The 18,904-nt window shown below is 46.5% G+C and overlaps 6 protein-coding genes across 7 annotated transcripts; 2 read left to right on the top strand and 4 right to left on the bottom strand.

Annotated features, from left to right (window-relative positions):
* Positions 1 to 1,238: 1,238 nt before the first annotated feature.
* LOC131261844 (enoyl-CoA delta isomerase 2) lies at positions 1,239 to 2,267 on the top strand. The gene has a single exon (XM_058263686.1). The coding sequence runs from the start codon at positions 1,361 to 1,363 to the stop codon at positions 2,210 to 2,212; it is 852 nt and encodes a 283-aa protein (XP_058119669.1). The 5' UTR covers positions 1,239 to 1,360; the 3' UTR covers positions 2,213 to 2,267.
* Positions 2,253 to 3,055, bottom strand: LOC131261846 (small ribosomal subunit protein bS1m). Its single transcript, XM_058263688.1, has 3 exons — positions 2,724 to 3,055; positions 2,545 to 2,666; positions 2,253 to 2,480 (listed from the first exon to the last, which is right to left on the bottom strand). Exons 1-3 carry the CDS (start codon positions 2,985 to 2,987, stop codon positions 2,303 to 2,305), a joined length of 564 nt encoding a protein of 187 aa, XP_058119671.1. The 5' UTR covers positions 2,988 to 3,055; the 3' UTR covers positions 2,253 to 2,302.
* Positions 3,056 to 3,336: 281 nt separating this feature from the next.
* Positions 3,337 to 5,738, top strand: LOC131261840 (regulator of nonsense transcripts 3B). 2 transcript variants are annotated; one of them, XM_058263681.1, is made up of 3 exons: positions 3,337 to 4,090; positions 4,161 to 4,436; positions 4,470 to 5,738. In XM_058263681.1, exons 1-3 carry the CDS (start codon positions 3,478 to 3,480, stop codon positions 5,564 to 5,566), a joined length of 1,986 nt encoding a protein of 661 aa, XP_058119664.1. In that variant the 5' UTR covers positions 3,337 to 3,477; the 3' UTR covers positions 5,567 to 5,738. The 2 variants fall into 2 exon arrangements, with proteins under 2 accessions (XP_058119664.1, XP_058119663.1); XM_058263680.1 differs by having other exon boundaries at positions 4,161 to 5,738.
* Positions 5,739 to 5,883: 145 nt separating this feature from the next.
* On the bottom strand, positions 5,884 to 8,463 carry LOC131261837 (exocyst complex component 6). The gene has a single exon (XM_058263678.1). The coding sequence runs from the start codon at positions 8,391 to 8,393 to the stop codon at positions 6,093 to 6,095; it is 2,301 nt and encodes a 766-aa protein (XP_058119661.1). The 5' UTR covers positions 8,394 to 8,463; the 3' UTR covers positions 5,884 to 6,092.
* A 177-nt stretch (positions 8,464 to 8,640) lies between these two features.
* Positions 8,641 to 11,458, bottom strand: LOC131261843 (toll-like receptor 4). The gene is made up of 4 exons (XM_058263685.1): positions 11,216 to 11,458; positions 10,181 to 10,324; positions 9,677 to 10,091; positions 8,641 to 9,611 (listed from the first exon to the last, which is right to left on the bottom strand). The coding sequence occupies exons 1-4, from the start codon at positions 11,435 to 11,437 to the stop codon at positions 9,271 to 9,273; spliced, it is 1,122 nt and encodes a 373-aa protein (XP_058119668.1). The 5' UTR covers positions 11,438 to 11,458; the 3' UTR covers positions 8,641 to 9,270.
* Positions 11,459 to 16,869: 5,411 nt separating this feature from the next.
* Positions 16,870 to 18,579, bottom strand: LOC131261842 (probable hydroxyacid-oxoacid transhydrogenase, mitochondrial). The gene is made up of 4 exons (XM_058263683.1): positions 18,471 to 18,579; positions 18,301 to 18,391; positions 17,202 to 18,236; positions 16,870 to 17,137 (listed from the first exon to the last, which is right to left on the bottom strand). The coding sequence occupies exons 1-4, from the start codon at positions 18,521 to 18,523 to the stop codon at positions 16,910 to 16,912; spliced, it is 1,407 nt and encodes a 468-aa protein (XP_058119666.1). The 5' UTR covers positions 18,524 to 18,579; the 3' UTR covers positions 16,870 to 16,909.
* Positions 18,580 to 18,904: the final 325 nt, after the last annotated feature.

Below are 18,904 nucleotides of genomic sequence, written 5' to 3' on the forward strand. Positions count from 1 at the left end.
TAAATTATTATAAAGGTAAAAGAGTAAATGAGGCCCCGGCCGCCATGTTTTCGATCGTGGCTACACCTCTTGCGGACGTTTAAACTGAATGTATGCAATTGGTAATACATTAATTCGTTAAATTCAACCTACGAGTATTTGAACCGTAGTGTGTACCGTTAATGTCGGCTACGCAATCAACCTAGTGGTGCGGTATGAGGGGGGCCCACGGGCCCCCCTTATTTCTCAAAACTATAACAAACTCTCTTTTTCGGTAGACCTAGCGCAGTCCGATCGCTGCGCTCGCTGCGGGCGCGCCGCCGTTTCCAACTCATTTCTTCGACTAAACTCATTGTTTCATGCTGTCCATCATGTGTGGTATAGTTTACTTACTAGTAACTTAACATGTAAAAGTATACCCGGTTGACAGAAATTGACATTGTTGCTGGTACTATGTAGTTCCAGCAAGAGTCCCAGCAATCTGCCATGGAAAAACTTGCTGGTACTACATGACAGCTGCAAAAAATTTGAATTTTTGTCAACCGGGTATTAACCCGCATTCAACCTCCATTGCGTGATTAGTTTAAACCGTTATGTTCTTTTAAGCGAACCATTAGCGATCAAATATTCGAAAAGAATGCATGCGTCGCGCTTTGCATAGCTTCAGGCGCTTTATGTGAACCAGTAGGAAGAGGAGAATCTAGCCCGGGGCCTCATTTACTCTTTTACCATTATAAAAATTATTAAAACCATAAAACATATAAAAAAGGCATTTTTCAGGTGGGCCAAAACTGGTACACAGGTGGGCCAAAATAGAAGCAAAGCGGGCCAAAATAGCGACAAAAAGTGTGTTCGGAAATTGATAATTTTTTAGTGAAAACATGAAATAAACTAAAATATATGAATTTCAATGCACGCTTAGATAGCTACTCTACATCATACCCAGTTTATCGTGATATGATCGGTACAACTAATGCAACAATTTATTTTGTGTTGACCCTTCCCTAAGTGGGCCAAAATGGGTACTTTTACCCTATATAATCATTCAAAAAGGGTGATCGAAAAAATATTTTCTGCAACAAATTTTAACAAAAGACGACCATTATTTGAACAATTATTGGGCAATCAATGCCTTGATGTTATTCGTAGACTTTCTCCAGACAATACTACAAATGATTAGAACCAGCTAATTAAATTGATAAAAACATTGAACGATCGAGTAGTAAACAAACCGGTAGTCGAAATATGATGCAAATGAGCGAAAATAATCTCCACCACAAGCCGATGAACTTTGTCCCACATTGCGCATAAAACGGGCCATTTCTCACTGTAGATCTACCCTAGCTAGGGGCATAAAATTATCATTCTTGGTGTTATCAGCATGACAACTCGTTTTTCATCGGATCGTGCAAGGCCGAGTGCAAAAATTTCAGTATCTGCCAAGATGGCCAGTGGTAAACAACCTTCGCATCTGAAGCTGGAGCGCTTTGGGGCAGTATTGCGGGTGACGATCAACAATCCCCGTAAAAAGAATGCCCTGAATAAACAAACTTATCAGGACATTGGTGATACCCTGAATGCGGCCAACAAGGACGATACTGTGAATGTGGTAGTCATAACCGGTACCGACGATTTTTACAGCTCTGGCAACGATATGGTTTCTGCGTTCACGGAGGAAGGACCGGTTGAGGAACGGCTAGCCCGTGGGAATGCCATCCTGCGGGAGATGGTGCGCGCGTTCATTTCATTCGATAAACTGCTGATAGCAATCATAAACGGACCAGCAATCGGTATCGCTGCCACAACCGCTCTGCTCTGTGATGTTGTGTACATGGTGGACACGGCGTACTTTTACACTCCATTTTCCAAACTTGGCCTCTGTGCCGAAGGTTGTTCCTCATACACCTTTCCCTTGCTGATGGGCCGCAGCAAGGCATCGGAAATGCTGCTTCTTAACCATCGCCTCACTGCCCAGGAAGCGCTACAATTCAACGTGGTGGCCGGCGTTTTTAAACGGGAAGAAATTGAAACGAAACTATGGCCACAAATTCTTGAACATGGAACACTTCCCATCGGATCGATAAAAGTTGGCAAAGCGTTGATCAACCGATTCCAGCGGACGCAACTGCATGAGGCGAACGATCGCGAAACGGAAGCGCTGTTGGGCCGCTATGGAACGGAGGAATCGCTGAATGCCGTGATGGCGTTTATGTCGAGAAAAAGCAAAATGTAACTGTGCATTTTCGGTGCAAAGAAAACGGACAAAATAAATATTATGGTTGGGGATTATAATATGTTCTACGACTTATGACCTAGGCAACGCTTATTTGGCTTGTTCGGTTGCTCGCAATGATTGCGATTTGCTAGCAGGTGACGAAATTAAACCGAGCAGCTGGCAATCCGCTTCCAGGAGTGTGAGGTCTTTACTCGAGCCCAAGAATCGTGTGGAAAGCTCCAGGTCCTTCACACGCAGCCGTACCCGAGCCCCTCGAACGTAGTCTCTGCAAAAACAATTGATGCTGTATAAATCGTGGGCTACGAAGCAATATCCCTGAGCATACTTACTCGCCATTTTTCGCTGGTCGGGTGCAGACGCAGTGGAACTTCCAGCCAAAATCAATATACAGGTCATTTTCAACGATGTGAAAAATCCTCCCCGTGACGACCTTTCCTTCCGGATCACCAAGCTGCAAGAACAGATATACTCAGATCAACGCTCACTATCTTTTTCCTACTCCACTTACATCGATGAACTTGGAATTCCTCAGCAGACTGGCAAAAGTTTTCGGTGGCTCATTGGACGGTTGTTCATTGAGCGAATCAGAGTGCTTCCTGTAGGCTTTTGCAAACCCGCTTTCCTTTTTGCTTGCCGCCTGCCCATCGGAATCTTCCGCCTTGGTAGGTGATTGCGCATCATTGCTGAAGCGGACACTGGGAATCGCGCGAGCCGACTGAAAAACGAAAGCACCTATGGATTTTTGATTTGCTAACCGGAGTAATAAGGCCATTGTGCAATTAGTTCTTTACTAGACCGGCTTTTTCGGTAAATTGTGAAAATTGTTTTCGTTTTGTAATGTGACTATTTGACAGCGGACTTCCTTTTTTGACATTCAATTGTTTTGAATGGGTTATTTTATGGGGAGTTTTATTTTACGACTAGTGCAACCGTTTGTTCTACGAAAAATAAATCATTGAGCAATGGATTTTATTTTAAAATTTTTATGCCGATTTAAAACATGCATGTATGCAAAATTGTTGTAAATTCATAGAGGTACGATCCCGAAGGGAGATTCACAAACGTTTCGTGTTGTCAAAAACACATTGCGTCAAAATATCAAAACAAAAGCATCGTCAACTTTTCCAGCGCCGCGAGGATTTCCTCGATGCGGATACGTGTTTACGGGAATCCAAAGCCGCAACCGGAATTTCGAACCGAGCCAGTGTACGGATAGCCAACCAGCGCCAGCGGTCAATGACCGTGAGTGGACCGGGGACCAGATGGACCAACCAAAGTCCAAAGCGGACCAGCGCCGCGAAACGCGTACCGTGTCAGGCGGTGGTGGCGGCACTCGTGAAAAACCGGACAAACCGAAAAAGGATAAGAAGGACAAGGGCAAGACAGCGGCCGGAACGGGCGGTTCGAAGCGAAACAAAAAGGCCAAGAAGGATGCCCCGAAACCGATGACCCGGGTGGTTATTCGTCACCTACCGCCAACAATGACGGAGGAGTTGCTTCGCGAGCAAATATCGGTGGATGGGCAGATGCCCAAACACGATGAGTTCTACTTTGTTGGTCCCGACTGGTCGCTCGGGGTGCATGCGTCGTCTAGGGCGTACATCAATTTTATCGAACCGGAGGATATATTCCGTTTCACCGATAGTTTCGATGGTTACACGTTCGTCGACACCAAGGGCATGGAGTATCAGGCCGTGGTGGAGTATGCGCCACTGCAGAAGCTCCCGAAAAATCGGTCGCGTAAAAAGGATGCCAAATGCAACACAATCGAGAGCGACAGCCATTTCATCAGCTTCAAGGAAGCGCTAGAAGCGGAAGAGCAGGAAGCACTGCATGGAAGGGGCACGCAGGAATTTAGCTTCAAGCTGGAACAGGGTAAGTCAGAATGGGCTGTAACATACCGAAGAGAGAAAAGATTACACACGACTAATGGTTCTCTTTGCAGAAAACAAAACGACAACGACGCCGCTGCTCGAGTTTATCGCACAAAAAAAGCAGGAAAAGCGTGACGAACGGCGTCGGAAGCAGGAGGAAAAGCGGAAGGCGCGGGACGAGGAACGGCACACGCGCAAGACTCAAATTGCCAAAGCGATCCCGGCAGCTATAAAAGAGGAGAAGGACGGTGGTGACATCGTCGTGCGGACCGTACTCTCACGCTTAAACCCTCAGGCACAGCATGCCGCAAAGGGTGCGGGATCTACCGGTGGGTCGGAGAAGAAGGGTGCGGGATCTACCGGTGGGTCGGAGAGGAAAGGTGCAGGTAGGGATGGGAAGCTGAAGGACGATAAGGACAAAAAAGCGAGAAACAGGAAGGAAAAAGATCGCACTAACCGAGGAGAAAAGAAAGCGACTGAGGATACTAAACCTCAAGGCGGTGGAACGCCAGTGGATGGTGAAAAGCATGGAGGAAAGAAGCAAGATCGCGAAAAATCGGGCAAAAAACCCAATCGGGAGAAAGATAAACCGAAGGAAGAAAATCGACAACAAAACGCTCCTCGAGTTGAAGCAAACGAGAGGCAGAGGAAGGAGAAGGAACATGGTGCGGGGGGCAAAGCTGATTTGGCGTCCACATCGAAGCCGAATTCCAGCGTATCCCTTGAAGATTCCAGCAAGAAAGAGGTGAAAAAGTACAGCGAACGCCGCAAGGAAACTCGTGCCCGGGCCGAAACCAGGTTTGCCGAGCAGGACATAAAGAAAGACAACGACCCGGCCAGACCATCGCCAGAAGCATCCGCAAGCAATGCAAACATCGATGTCAAAAAGAGCATGCTTACCGCGAACGTGGCACCGTTTATTCCGAAAGAGAAAACGACCATCATCCTAGCCGGACCGTCGTCGACGTCCACCAACAATCCAGCCGCACTGCCATCCACAAAGACGCCTGCCGGGAGCGGGTCGTCGGCTAGCAAAGCCGTGAAGCCGATCTCAGAAGAAACGACCTCGGATCACGGCAAGTCTCCGTCGCCCGACGATAGCGGGCGGCCGGACGAAAACGTTCCGCCGAAGGTGCCGAACGAAAAAATCAGCGAGAAGGTCCGGGAAGCGCGGGAAGCGCGCAAGATACGCAACAAAGATCGGCCATCGATCGAAATTTACCAACCCCGCAAACGGATAGTGCCCGGTGCGGGCAAAAGCGAGGAAGATCGTGGTCGCAGCGATTCCGATCGACCCTCGGATAGTGTGTCGACGTCGGCAGCCGCGGGAGCCGGTCAGGACGATGGTGGTGCAAAGGAACGACGTCACAAGCTGACGAAGAAGGCATCCGATCGGCAACCGACGAGGGAGCGCAAGAATGGACGCAAGAATTCGACTGATGTTGAAGGTTCAAACGATGCCGGTTGGTGGATATAAGACGGAGGAGAGGGCTCTTCGACGTGGAAGGGGCGAGGGGTGATCGTTGGAAGTCTGGTACATTGAAACAAGTAATATTACAAAAGTGTGTCCGCAGAACCCCTTTCACTGATTTCATGTGTTTCTTTCATGAACGAAATAAACGGAGTGCATTGTGACGCTTTTATGCAGCATTAAATGGTTTTATGGGCGTTTGGAAAACTATAAAACATCTTGCTGATGTTGCTTAACCATTCGCAAAATGGTTTTGAAGAGTTTGATGACGGAAACATTTTACAGGTTTGATATATTTCTTTGTTTTCTATCAATCACCGGCAGACCAGTTTGACTAAGAACTATATTTTTCGGAAATGAACAAAACGCTTGGTTCTAACGGTTACTCAGAGGGCTGGTTACTTGTTTTTATTGTTGTAATTTATATTACGTTCACGTCATAAATAATTCTACAAAATTAATGTAACATTAGCATTGAATCGTACACTACAGGTTAAATTATTCTTTGTTCAAGCTTTTCTCCGAACGATCCTCATACTTGCCGCTCCGCCAGTTGCTTTAGCTGACGCAAAACCGTTTCCAGCAGCTTCTTTTTATCCCGTTCCGATTTCGATTTCATCAACGACAGCATTGACTTCTTATCCGCTTCCCGAAGCTTCTCCAGCACCACTATAATTGTGGAAGGGTGCACCAGCGAGTAGCGATTTTCGTCCTTTCCAAAGTCGTGCAGGTATGCACTCCAATCTTCCGAGATCAGCAGATCTAGCAGCTGCCGTATCTCGGCAAAGTACTTCGATAGGTCACCGTCGCGCAACCCCGGCACCGGATCGGACGAAGCGAACAGTTCGAACTGCATCAGATCGAGATTGATCTGGTCGAGAGCACCGCCCGAAATCTGCCGTATGTCCTCGGAGAGAATCAGCTTGGAGATGGTGGTCGCGATGTGCTCGCACGCCTTTTTGCACGCCGCCTGCGCCACTCCGGGCAGTATGTAGGAGAAGCTCTGGAATGTACTCTGGAGGAAGGCGACCATATCGGTGACGAAGGGTGACGCATGGCCGTACGATTCCGGTAGCACCCAGTCGTAGTTTTCGAGCTCCTCGAAGAACTCGTCCAGCTTGCAGCACAGTTTGGTGGACACCTGCTGCTCGGCCTCGGAGCGCGCGACGTGAAACATTGCCGAGGGTGTCTGCGTGACGTTCTGCACCGTTCCGGTCATTTTGCACACGAACGAATCGAGAAAAGGGCCCGCTTTTTCCAGATACTGCGTGTCGATGATGATTTGGATGACCTGCATCAGTGCCAGGCTGGGGGAGCGGAACACCGCCGAAAGGCAACCACTGAAGCTGCGCGTTAGTAGCAGATTGGCGGCCTTCCGTACCATGGCGGCAATTTCATTCGGTGAAAGCGTAAGTTCCTCGGAGAATTTCATGCAGGCGTACATAAACTCCATCGCCTGGTGGTACACTTCCGGTACCATCCGGGAGAAGGGGAACTTCTTCGGGAACGGTTGCGCTTCGAGCTGTTCCGAGTGAAAGGGGAATCTTTCCAGGACCGCATCGTACTCCTCCTGATTGTGCGCCTCCAGCGGAAGAAAGTCACTCTTGTCCAGAATGTCGCGAAACTCGTTAACCCAACGCTGCAGCAGCACCTCGTTATAGTGATCGCGCATCTCAAGCAGAAGATCCCACAACTGCGACACGGTATAGCCGTAGTTTTTCAACGTCGTTATGCTCAGCATAATCAAATTCTTGATACGCAACAGCACATTCGGATCGGTGCAGGATGACGAGGACATACTGAGGACGTTGACGGCGCGCGAAAGTGACGACGACCACAGATCATCGAGATACGTTTGCGTCACGATATCGCCACCGGTATTCATAACGTGATCTTCCACCACGAAGAAACCCACGATCGACGAGATGTACGTTTTGTATGCCTCCAGGTTGTCGTGCATGGTTTGTGGAGCTTGCAGGACAAGCTTGGCCTGATCGCGCCTCTGCTGCCGGTAGTCCTTTTCGAAGTACTCCTTATCGTTCAGTACCGTGTAGATGTGGAGGCACCGGTAAATGGGGGAAAAGTCAATTAGATCCTGTGCGTTTACATCTTCATCGTCATCGCCAAATTCGGAACCTCCGGAGGCACCCTTCTCCGCCAGCTGCTTGTACTCGGCGATGATTGTTTCCAGGTCACGCTTCTGCAACTCCTTTGTGTGCTTCATCGCGATCTCACCGATTTTGGGCGAAAACTTGCGGATGTTCTCCAGAAACTCACGGAAATCTTCCTCCGATGATTTTTTTATGTTTTCCTTCAGCCTCGGTATCGTGTCACGCATCTGCTGCGAGAACCGATAGCCGGCCACCTTCGGCAGATACTCGCTCTCGAGCACCTCGAGCGTTTTCAGTGCCGGATAGTAGCGTTTCTCGCGCACCTGTCGCAAAAGTTTACTGTAACACTCGAGCACCGGCAGGCAGCTGGACAAGCCCTCGATTGCTCCGGCAATGTTTCCCTCGACCTTTCTTGCCTTTACCAGTTCGTTGCCTTTCGCGATCACTCCCGAGGATGCTTTCGCTAGGCCATCGTTCAGGGCGAGCACTTCCTGGTTTAGGCCTTGCGCTTGCGATTTAACCAACAGCAACTCACGGATGGAATCGATGAAACCCTGATAGTACAGATTGCAAATCCGCTCGATGTCTTTATCGTGCGAGCGGATACGTGAATCCAGCTGCTCGGACACTTGATCGTGCGAGTTACCCTCCAGAATGGTGCGAAACGTTGGCCCCCAGTAATCGTCCACAGCCTCGATTTCTTGCATCGAGATGTTTGCCATTTTCGTGAGTCACTTTCAGCTGTTTTATCCACAAGAAAGCAACGTTTTATTTCCACTTTCCACTTCTTTTCAGCGTTAGGGGCGTTCTGTTTATGTGGAATGCGTAAATGTTTGTTGACTTTTGATGAATTGTACTCGAAGCCCTTTGGAAACGGATTGTATACTATTTGGCCCTAGTTTGACGTTTCTTTCAATTCCATCGCTGTTTTCAAAACACTTTTCCGGTTTCAAACATTCCTGTGGATTCACTTATTTATTTCCGCGCGAAAATGTTTCTTTCATTATATATTAAGTTGAACAATCTCATCCGCGAATCAAATGTCCTGACGCGTGAGGATAGTTAAGGTTTTAGTTTCGTTTTAATTCGATTTGTTCATCTAGGTGCGACAACATTTCATTTTCTATCAACATACTAAATCTATCGATTTGCTTAATTTTACTCTATGGCATCATCGTTCGGTGTACCTGATTGATTGATCGTACCGTAACTAATTTACAATGAATATTTACAGCGTCAACTAGCAACTATTTCTTAAGGCTATAAATGTTAGTCTCATGCAATGGCAAAACTCGGTGCTCCTCTAGGTAAGATCACATTTTTCTTTCATTCTCGTGGTAGTAGTTTGTCTCTGGTTTCTATTTAGCGTGTAGTGATCGTGTGTAATGCAAATATGTTTAGGACTTTTTAGTAGCGTAAATCTCGCCAACGAAACGTCCTTCGCTATAAATTCTTCGAAGCGTTTGGAGTCAAGAAATTCGGCCACTCCGTTTTGTGATCGTTCAAGCAGACGATGGAGTCCTGTACAGATGGAGGATACAATATGGCTCACATGTTATTGTGACTACCGGTTCTCAACATGTGGCATCCTCTGTCTCCTTAATCACAATCACTTAGAAGTTTTTCACTCTTTGGAGTTTCAACTGGCCCTTCCTCGGCTTGGGAAGGAGTGCCTATAACTCGATTGATATTATTTGATATCGCTCCTTTTTTTGTTCTTCGGCTAGCCTTCAGACGTTTGGCGTTACGTCTATGCAGACAATAGAGAATGAGGACAAGCAGGAAAATGCACAGTGCGACGATGCTGGAAATGGTAATCCACGTTGCTTTGGCTTCGTTGTCCAGTTTGCGTGCTTTCCGTACATCCATACACTGTTGGAAAGCGTGGATATCATCCTCCGTAATTTTGCCGTTGAACTCGGCCTTACAACGCTCTTGTTCTGGAAAAGAGGAACGACCCGCAAGTTTAAAACCAATCCCACACAGGTCATTGAATTGTGCTCACCTAAAACCGATATAGGTATACACGACATCGGTAGGTACTTTACTGTGGTTCCCCGAAGGACCAGTTCTGCGGCCATCACCTGGCAGGCACAGCCGTCAGTTTGGGTGTTGTTTAAGTCGACCATTTTCAAGTTGCACATGGGAGATAGTTGATTGAGCGTAAGTTCCTTCATCGGATTGGACGAAATATTGAGCTGCCATAGGTCGGGTAGGATGCCAAAGTCCGGTAATCGCTGCAAACGACAATCCGGGATACTCAGAACCTGCAGGGGCGCTTTGATAGGTTTCTCTAACGCCTTCAAATCCACCTCAAGATCGTGCAATACGTTGTGACCGACGTACAGGTTCCGCAGGGAAGGTAGATTGAAAATCTCCAGCGGTATGCTTTTCAGCGCGTTGAACGATAGATCGATGGCCTGTGGAAGGAAGCGAAACGGTGAAGCAAGAGGGAGACTTAAATAAACTTAAACATGCATTCCAATTCCAACCAATCACGCTGACCTACCTCTAGGTTGGATAGCTCGCTGAAGGTCCCTTCCTCAATGTTTTGGATCATGTTTTCAAAAAGATACAAATACTTCACAGACTCGTAGCGCGCAAACGACTGGACATTTAGATCACGGATACGGTTGAAGCTGAGATCCAATATCTGGAAGAAAAAACATAGTAAAATGTTATAAATCTACTGCCGGAATTATAGTAAACATGTATCGCACTCAAAAACAAACCATCCCCGCTCGGCCCGCTCCATTTTCGGAACATTCAATCCATCGTATCGCATCGGAACGAAAACGAAAGGCGTGTTGGATTTCTTGTGCGGCAATCTCTCCAACCCAAGTAGACGGTCAGACGAGAGCGCACAAGTTAATTGATTTAAATTGGTTTTGTTAGTTTACGCGTAGCATGTTGGGCGTCTGGACTTGGCAAATACTCGACGCACGCTAGCGCGATCAACAGTTGGAAGAATTTTTGGAAGAATTCCACCCTCCAAGAATAGATTGAAGATACATCACGACTGAAAAAAAATGTTTGCACATCTTCGTCAACGCTCTTGACCCGCTGGATGTGTGTTTCGGAAAAATAAAAGCAGTAGCACGTTGACGGGGATGGTAGGGAAAGCATGCGCCCTTGAAAGTAGAAAACACGTGTGGAAATTCTACTAGACACTTGAACAGGAAGAGGTGATTTTTCGAAATGGTTACTATGTTACAAGGAAATGTTCTACGGATTTTATTTTCTTGGGATCAAACTGGCAGTGTTGAGCAAACAAAGCTAGAAATTATCAATGATTAATGTTTGCGCAACAAGATTTGACCTTAGGATTATCTTAAAGTCATTCAGGGTACAACCGGTATCTGAATCATGTGCGTTTACTAATTTTTTTTTTTTTTGCGAAATTGCCATGCAACTATGGCATTATAACAATTGACCCCGGAGGATCATCAATTGAATGAAATATGTATCATCTGCTTTCGGTTCGGCGACGATGTGAAGGGCGTTATAATGTTCTACGGTTGGGCATTGCGCAGCGTCAACTTACCTCCAGATTTGTCTTTAGCCATTGGGGGATCTCCTTCAGGTTCAAATTGGCACAGTTGTAGCCGATCATTTTGTACGTCCGCTCGAGATGGCACCGTTGCGTTCGCTCGAGCTCCGTCGGTAACGTTGCAAATCCGTCCGCATAACTACTCAGTGCCAGCATAAAGATGGCCGTCACGGCCAACGCTGCACTGTAACCAGTGTCAGTGGCAGTGAGATGCATTTTTGTTGTGCCGCTACGTTTTTTTTCACAACTGCAAAAGTGAAATAGGAGACGAAGAACAAAGCAAGTTAATTATGGTGCTTTCGCTGACGTGCGCTTTTTTGAAAGAGTGTCCCACGTGGTCAGTTGACTAGCACGTGTTATTTCAATGCCTACCAGGTTACTTGGCTACTCTAATTTCCATTTTATGAGCGTCACTTTATAATTACTCGACCATGCTGCCAATGTCACAACCATCTGAACATGTTGTTTGGCAAATCATAATTAAAAAGAAATATTAAAAGATCATCCGTTGCTCACCACTGCCACTCTTACTCATAATCATTCGATTGATAACGGATGAGACGGGGATTATTCTTGCAATGACCTACGCAAGCAACTATGCCGTTCAAGACTGTCCCATTAACTGGCTTATCACTGTTTACCAGTGTGTTCCAACGAGGATCATCTAATTGCCTCCATGAAGCAGCTCCAATGGTGTCTGAATATTTTATGAAACGTAACGCACTGGTTTTTCACACACATGTTTTTGTTATTGTTTCTTACTACTGGTCTGTACTGTTACTCAGAAATATTTGTTGATCTTTTTCTAAACCAATTGGGTGGTTGCAATTGCATTTTGCTTGTGTGCTGCCCCTATCGACCGCCAAGTTGGCCTAGTTAGATGAGCGATTTTACATCAGCTAGAACTAGAAGCCTAATGCGCACGCTTCGTTCGATTTGGGGTGTGGTTATCACAATAAACGATCGTTCTGGATTGTTGAATTCGGATTGTACCGTCAATCAATGTACATAATCGGTGCAGCACAAATAGCTCCGACAACGAACGAGACCGTCCCCCAGCAACGGGAAGTTATTGCCTACTCCCGTTTTTTAGGGAGCCGTGAAAACTTCCCAAAACGTATCCAGTACGACACGGATGAGTGAGCGGAACCGGTGTGATTTGTATAGATTTAAATTCAATTTATCAAAACTGCGCACAATCAAATGTGTTTGCGTAAACACCCGTTGACAAAAGGAGGAGGGCCCTCGTTTAATGGTGCTGAGAAACGAAATTTATTGAGTGTTTATGGGCCTGGTTGGTGTGCTTAGAATTTCGCCCATGTGGTTGGATAAGCTCGCACCAGGTACCAGGGGACTCCATTGAGGAACAGTTACAAGTGAAATTGAAATTGATTTTTTTTCTCACTTATACAAAATTGATGCGTAATTTTTGGTGCATTAAAATTCACGTGATTGATTGCGACGTTCACTATAAACTCTTAATATGTTTATTTAATTGCACTCGAACAACTAGGTATATAATCTGAGCTCGTTTAACGATGCTTTGTTATCATTTGTGAACAATTCAGAGAGCACTTCACTTCAAAGGTTGTACAGAATGTCGGCCGGATAATTAAGAACTGTCTCTGTTTCCGTTACAGTTGATTGAAAGAGTCACTCTCGACCGATTTATGAGGGACCGGGTATTAAGTTTCACAATATGTTCCTAGCGATCTCAGTTTAACGAGTTCAACTGATACGATCAACAACGTTCATTTAATCACTGAGCCAATGTGAAGTGTAATGATTGGTCAATACAAATTTCGTCTTTACAAACTGTTTCACTGCACAATGTTTCTATGCACTAAGACTGAATCGCCTTAGAACGTGCCTATTGGCACTGATCGCCAATGCCTATTTTACGTGACAGCATGAGCCGGAAACCATAGCGCCACTGGACACGTTCGTTCGCAGTTTTGTGTTAATTCATCAATACTTTATGTTTTGAAAACCAAAACCTAAATAAACGGAGCGGTAAAATGAGCTAACGCTGCTGTCACCCTGCATTTGGTCGTGCTCGTCGGCGAACGGCTCGCGATCCTACACTTTTTGGCGCGTTCATTAAATGCACAGGAAATGCCAATTGGCTGTCGGCAGACGATTTCCGAAAAATGAAAACGAACGACACACTGAAAAACATTTCACTTGGAAATACTTTTCACCCGAGCATGTGGAGCTGTCGATCAAATCGATCGACCGTTGGATGGATCGTGTGAGTTGTGAAATTTCCTAGGGAGTGAGGAAACTCTCGTCGCACTTTTCACCGGTAAAACTGTGCTTGTATACACTTGCATTAGTCGATTGCAATCAAAAGTTAAACAGCTAATTTTTTCATCACATTTCACACACTCTGTGATCGCTAATCTCTGAAACAGGAACGCAGGAGATCATGGAAACAAAATTATCGTAGGTCTAACTACCCGAGGCAGGCCGTGGAAGTGTGAGAAGTCGCTTTCCTTTGCACTGAACAAATGGGGCTTAGTAGAACGCGAAGAAAAGGATGAGAAAACTCGCGGTTAATTGATCTAATTTCGTTTAATTGAGTCAAATATGTTGTGGGAGTCGATTGTTTGCGCCGACGAGTGGATGAGATGTTCACGCAGGGGAGCACGCAGCTCCGACGAGTCAACTGGAAGGCCTCCAACACGGACAGAACTTAACAGTTCGGGACAGTCAATGGAGAACCAAACCTTTCGCTCCTACTCCCCATCGGTTTGCACTTGCGTTAGGCCTCCTATTGTGCTGGTGATGCACTTTTCTTCCCCCGTCACTCGGTGCGCACCCTACTGACCTTGCCCCTTGCTGTTAATGGCACTGCTGACATAGACGGTTTGTTTGAATTCGCGGTATCATAAACCAAACAGCAAATTATGACCGACAGGTTGTGGTAAATCGACTACGATCGGAAACTACGCTTCGTGATGGAGATCTCCCGTGATGGATTTCCATCATGTAAGTGATTGATTCGTGACACCGTCCAGGAGATGTAGCATTTGACGAGAAACCAGCTGGCAGTAAGCTAATCCGTAGCAGAAGTAGAAAATAAAGCTCACATGGAATTTTTCCCCATAAAAGGACAGCATCAGAATGGCGGGTAAATATGGCGTCCATGAAGCTAAGAGCTCTCCAGTCCTATCAACCGGATTAGCAGGTAAAAGGGTGGTTTACTTAGTCGGATAATGATCTTAGGAGATAACAGCATGTGTCTGAGAGGGTCTCCATATCACAATGATAAAGTAGAAACTGTCCTATAGATCCGAAGTCAGTTTATCAACGCTTGCTTCAAAGATTACTTAACCGGAAACGTTACATTTCACTTCAGTTTGGACATTATTTAAAATCAAAATTGATACTCAAAAATGGTTTCTATCAATCAATATTGAAATGATGACTCAATCTTCACTACATGCCAGGATCTTCTGTTTTCGTCTACTTTTTTCTGTCTATGACGCACATTTTACACACGAAGCGTGAAGATCAAATTCGTGCTACAAACTTCCTTACTTGATAACAATTCCACGAAAACACCTCGTAACGCATAATGCCACTACAGATTTAATATAACCACACCCGCAATGTCGCTCCACCGAAGTTGTACCTTGGATCGTCTGTTGGGGCGTTTGAATCCTTCTGGAAAACTTGACGGAATCCAAACAAAATTCAAGCGGTCACCAGACGCTGACTCAATTCACACATCTTATCAGCATTCCAAGATACCTAGATACGGTATCATTTGTCACGTTAATTACTCAAGGTGTTATTTTTTTCGACAGTCCCCACAAGGCTAGCGTTAGTTGATAAACGACACACAGTTCAACATATCTTTTCTTACGTTCGATTTAAAACTGCGTTCCTGACACGCAAGGTGCACTCGCGCCTAGTGGGTTCACTTATCATGCGATACACTTTTGTCCACCACTTGGACAAGACAATATGAAGATGGACTGTCGAGTCTACAGAGTCAAACCCTCAATAGCACCCGGTTTGCCGATGGCATCTCGAGCTCTTGTTTGCTCCACTTGTTGCTGATGGCATCCACTCTCGAATTGGTGTTAATTAAACGTCCATTTAGAGGGACAGACATGGCCGCCGCACAAACACCTACCGCTTTAGATTTTCTTTTCGACGACAGCCAATTCCGATTCAATGGTGGCACGCTTAGCGGTAGTCCAGCATTGGAAGCAACTGTCCAACCCGGTTTTCCGTTTCGACTTGGCGCACAGAATCATTCACGAACCAGCGGCACAGCATGACCGCTCCGGTCGCACGTCAAGTCTACACTAAATCAGTAACGGACCGATTCAAAAATCACTCCCGCTCCGCTCTGTTGCACGGCGCGGTGTGGCGCGTTGCCAGCGCTTCGCTTCCGGAGACGAGCAGATAAACGCACTGCGTGATCTTCATTGAAGACTCACTTATCACGGCATTTGTCAGGGGAGATTATGTGGATCATGTTTGTATGTGATCTTATACTTCGTCGTCGCGGGGACCTGATAAGAAAGTACCAGACTCTACCGAACACCACGCTGGCTTTCAATATTGTGAATCGTTGTTAATTTGTGGAACATCTCGCCACGAAGTCAGGTAATGAGCCGGAGTGCAAGAAATTTGAATGTGTCTGTACTTGGATCAGCAGATTACTGGCCAAGGGTAGGAAATATGATAAGCCGGGTCCGGACAGACACGAACAGCAGCTACCTGCTTTTGTAATGAGAAAGCTGATGAGGACCGACGAGAAAGAATTTTCATAAAGAGTTATAAAGTCATTTGATTTTACATACTCGCATTGTACGTTCTTTCCGAATATTTAAATTATTGGGTTCTTCATTGACGTTCATGATTCTTCTCGAGAAATATTGTTTTTGTGTGTTCGAATTTTACACGTGATTGCAAACACCAGAGCAGTTTGGAAAAAAACGCTGCTCAAAATTGTCGTAAAACGTGAGCCAAACTATAGTGGCCATAAAGATCCGTTCCGGTCCGTCATAAAACCCAATACGTTTGAAGTAAGCACATTCCCATCGGGTTTTGCTTTGGAAAAGGCAATGGAGAAAAGTAGGTGTTTTAAAATGAGCTAAACGTTGCAGAAACAACTTGCGTCGACGCACTGATCGCAAAGTACCTGGGACTTTGGGGAAGGCAAAAGCGCAGGGTTCATATGGTACAGGTCAAAGAATGTTTCCCGCCGCCAGTACCATTCGTCTGCCGAATCCCACCCGGGACAGTGTTCGGGTAGCGTTCTTAAGTAAACAATATCATCTCACTCAAAAAGGTTTCCCCTCCCGAGATCATTAGCGAAAGTATGTATCATCATTACCCGTGAAGTGACGGGCCTCACACCGTTCCCGTCGTACGGTAAACACAGCCGGTACAAACATGTCTTATGCTCGTGCACTTCTGGCAACGGGTTGTGAACGAAATCCCGCGCACCGAGAGCAAGATCGGGTAGATCATCATTCACCGATCAGCGTGAAACTGTAACCTAGTTCAAACGGTGCTTCCCTGCTGCGTGCTGGTGATTAGCGGCCTGCTCTACTCACTGGTAAGTCACTCGTGTCCCGTGGTACGTAGAAATATAAACCTTTGAGATGGAGTTCTACTAAAGAGGTTGTGTTTGTTCTTTATTTCCAGCCATCGGACATCTTCACTTCAACCGTATACGGTGAGAGAATCCTCGAAAAGTTTAGCGAGGTCTTCCTCCGATTGGGCACGGGGTGCAAGCTTTGTGATCCGTTCCTGCGGAAGAGTTCCCTTGACCAACGCTGGAATGTCCGAGTATTCGAAGCCGAGCGCCGATAGTCCATCCTCAATGTTCAACTCGTGCATGTACTCCCGAATAATATCTGAGAGGATCGCGCCAGCGTCCTTCCGGTGGCTCTACAATGACAGGAAAGGTGTGAAAAGGCAGACAAATGTTTCGCAATCATGTAAATCATCTTACTTTTGATACATCTGCTCCAAGAATATCCGCTGCCTCCAAGTGCCGCTCTGGACAACTTCCACCGGTAAAGCGGAACACGGCCGGTGCCGTCATAACCACCGAAAGCCCGTGCGGAATTATCGGATGCCCGCCGGTGTAACCCTGGGGTATGAATTTCTTCACATTACCCGCGATCGGGTACGACAGCCCATGGCAAAGGTGAACGCCCGCATTGCCAAATCCCACGCCCGCCATCGTCGACGCCAGGTGCATCTGGGAGCGGGCCTCTAGATCATCCGGGTGGAACACTGCACGCCGGAAGTGCTTCCGGATCGTTTCGAGCGCAAAGCGAGCCCACACGTCCGAGATAGGATTGCTGCCCTGGTACGGTGGTCGTAGTTTCGGATTAGCTGGTGCCGGGCCTCGCTCGGTGTACGGGATCGCGGTGAAACTTTCCAGTGCATGACAGAATACATCGAACCCACAGTACGCCGCCACCTTCTCCGGTTGTGAGAGTGTATGGAGTGGATCAACCAGCCCAAGCGTTGGCCGCAGGGCTTTACTAGAAATTCCCGTCTTTGCGTGCAGTGGCTTGTGGTCGAAAATGACGACTCCGGTCGTTTCAGACCCAGTGCCGGCAGTTGTCGGTACGGCGATGAGCGGTTTTAACTGGGCGGTCACCTCCTTTGCCTTGCCAATCGGTGCATTGACGTAGTCGAGAAATTCGGCATCCCGGTCGGCACTGTACAGGTTCGCTGCCTTGCAGGTGTCGATCACCGAACCACCGCCGATTGCCACAAACGCATCGAAGTTATGCTGGCGTGCAAAATCGATCACCACCTGAAGGCTTTCGTTCGTCGGCTCAACACGCACCTCGTCGAACAGTACGGTGTCAATACCGAGCCGGGTCAGTGAATCCAGTCCCGCCTTCACCGATGGCAGCCTTACCACATTCTTATCGGTCACTACACAAACCCGTTTGGCGTTAAGGTTCTGCAGATCGTGTCCTAGCTCACGGGTAACACCCGGTCCGTAGCGTATCGTTGACGATGACATCTGGCGAAACAAAAAGGACGGGGCATGAGATCCCACAATCAATCTAAGTTGGTTCTCGTTTCACCTCGAATGCATAGTCCTTCTTTGCTGGAGAGGAACACTGCTGGCTGGATCCTGTCGCCACGGCAAGTCGCGAATGCGCCGGACAGCTACAACTATGTAGTGAAAGGGCAAAGATGATCGTTTTGTGTTAACATGCTCCCGTGCGTGATAAACATATTCTTTCCCACTTACCTGCCGTGCGAAACAGTCCGCATAAGGCTTACTATTCTGCTACGATTCCACATCCTTACGATGGAGTCGCACTGACCGATTAAATTCTCGTCGAATCATTTTCGACGACAGATCTTGCTATCATTAGTAAAACAAAGCCAAAACTCACCAATATAACCACAAGTGCTACAGCTGATCTGTGAAGTAAGTATAAGCTCAAAGTTTCTTACGATCGAGCTTAAGTTGGATGCAATTAAGCCTCTCGCAGTCTAGCTTCTAAAGTGATTGCTTTAAGCTCCAGAAGTGTTTCAGTTCTTCATGCGTTTAAATATTCAGCGATTCTCAAAATTTTCACTTATTTTATGTGGAATATTTTAAGTCAATTGGCAATGACATAATTTAAATTAAATAATTCAACAAGAGTGCTAAAATACTTTCTTTCATAGTATAAACTC

Source organism: Anopheles coustani, chromosome 2, assembly GCF_943734705.1.
Source record: "Anopheles coustani chromosome 2, idAnoCousDA_361_x.2, whole genome shotgun sequence".
In the NCBI taxonomy this organism is placed as follows: Eukaryota; Metazoa; Arthropoda; class Insecta; order Diptera; family Culicidae; genus Anopheles; species Anopheles coustani.

Coding starts and splice junctions, on each gene's coding strand:
- LOC131261844 (XM_058263686.1), top strand. CDS start 1,361: ATGACAACTCGTTTTTCATCGGATCGTGCAAGGCCGAGTGCAAAAATT.
- LOC131261846 (XM_058263688.1), bottom strand. CDS start 2,987: ATGGCCTTATTACTCCGGTTAGCAAATCAAAAATCCATAGGTGCTTTC. Junction 2,667..2,723: donor GGAATTCCAAGTTCATCGAT/GTAAGTGGAGTA, acceptor CTGTTCTTGCAG/CTTGGTGATCCGGAAGGAAA. Junction 2,481..2,544: donor CGACCAGCGAAAAATGGCGA/GTAAGTATGCTC, acceptor TTGTTTTTGCAG/AGACTACGTTCGAGGGGCTC.
- LOC131261840 (XM_058263680.1), top strand. CDS start 3,478: ATGGACCAACCAAAGTCCAAAGCGGACCAGCGCCGCGAAACGCGTACC. Junction 4,091..4,160: donor TAGCTTCAAGCTGGAACAGG/GTAAGTCAGAAT, acceptor TTCTCTTTGCAG/AAAACAAAACGACAACGACG.
- LOC131261837 (XM_058263678.1), bottom strand. CDS start 8,393: ATGGCAAACATCTCGATGCAAGAAATCGAGGCTGTGGACGATTACTGG.
- LOC131261843 (XM_058263685.1), bottom strand. CDS start 11,437: ATGCATCTCACTGCCACTGACACTGGTTACAGTGCAGCGTTGGCCGTG. Junction 10,092..10,180: donor GCGAGCTATCCAACCTAGAG/GTAGGTCAGCGT, acceptor TTCCTTCCACAG/GCCATCGATCTATCGTTCAA. Junction 9,612..9,676: donor TATACCTATATCGGTTTTAG/GTGAGCACAATT, acceptor CCTCTTTTCCAG/AACAAGAGCGTTGTAAGGCC.
- LOC131261842 (XM_058263683.1), bottom strand. CDS start 18,523: ATGTGGAATCGTAGCAGAATAGTAAGCCTTATGCGGACTGTTTCGCAC. Junction 18,237..18,300: donor AGAAGGACTATGCATTCGAG/GTGAAACGAGAA, acceptor TTGTTTCGCCAG/ATGTCATCGTCAACGATACG. Junction 17,138..17,201: donor TTGGAGCAGATGTATCAAAA/GTAAGATGATTT, acceptor CTGTCATTGTAG/AGCCACCGGAAGGACGCTGG.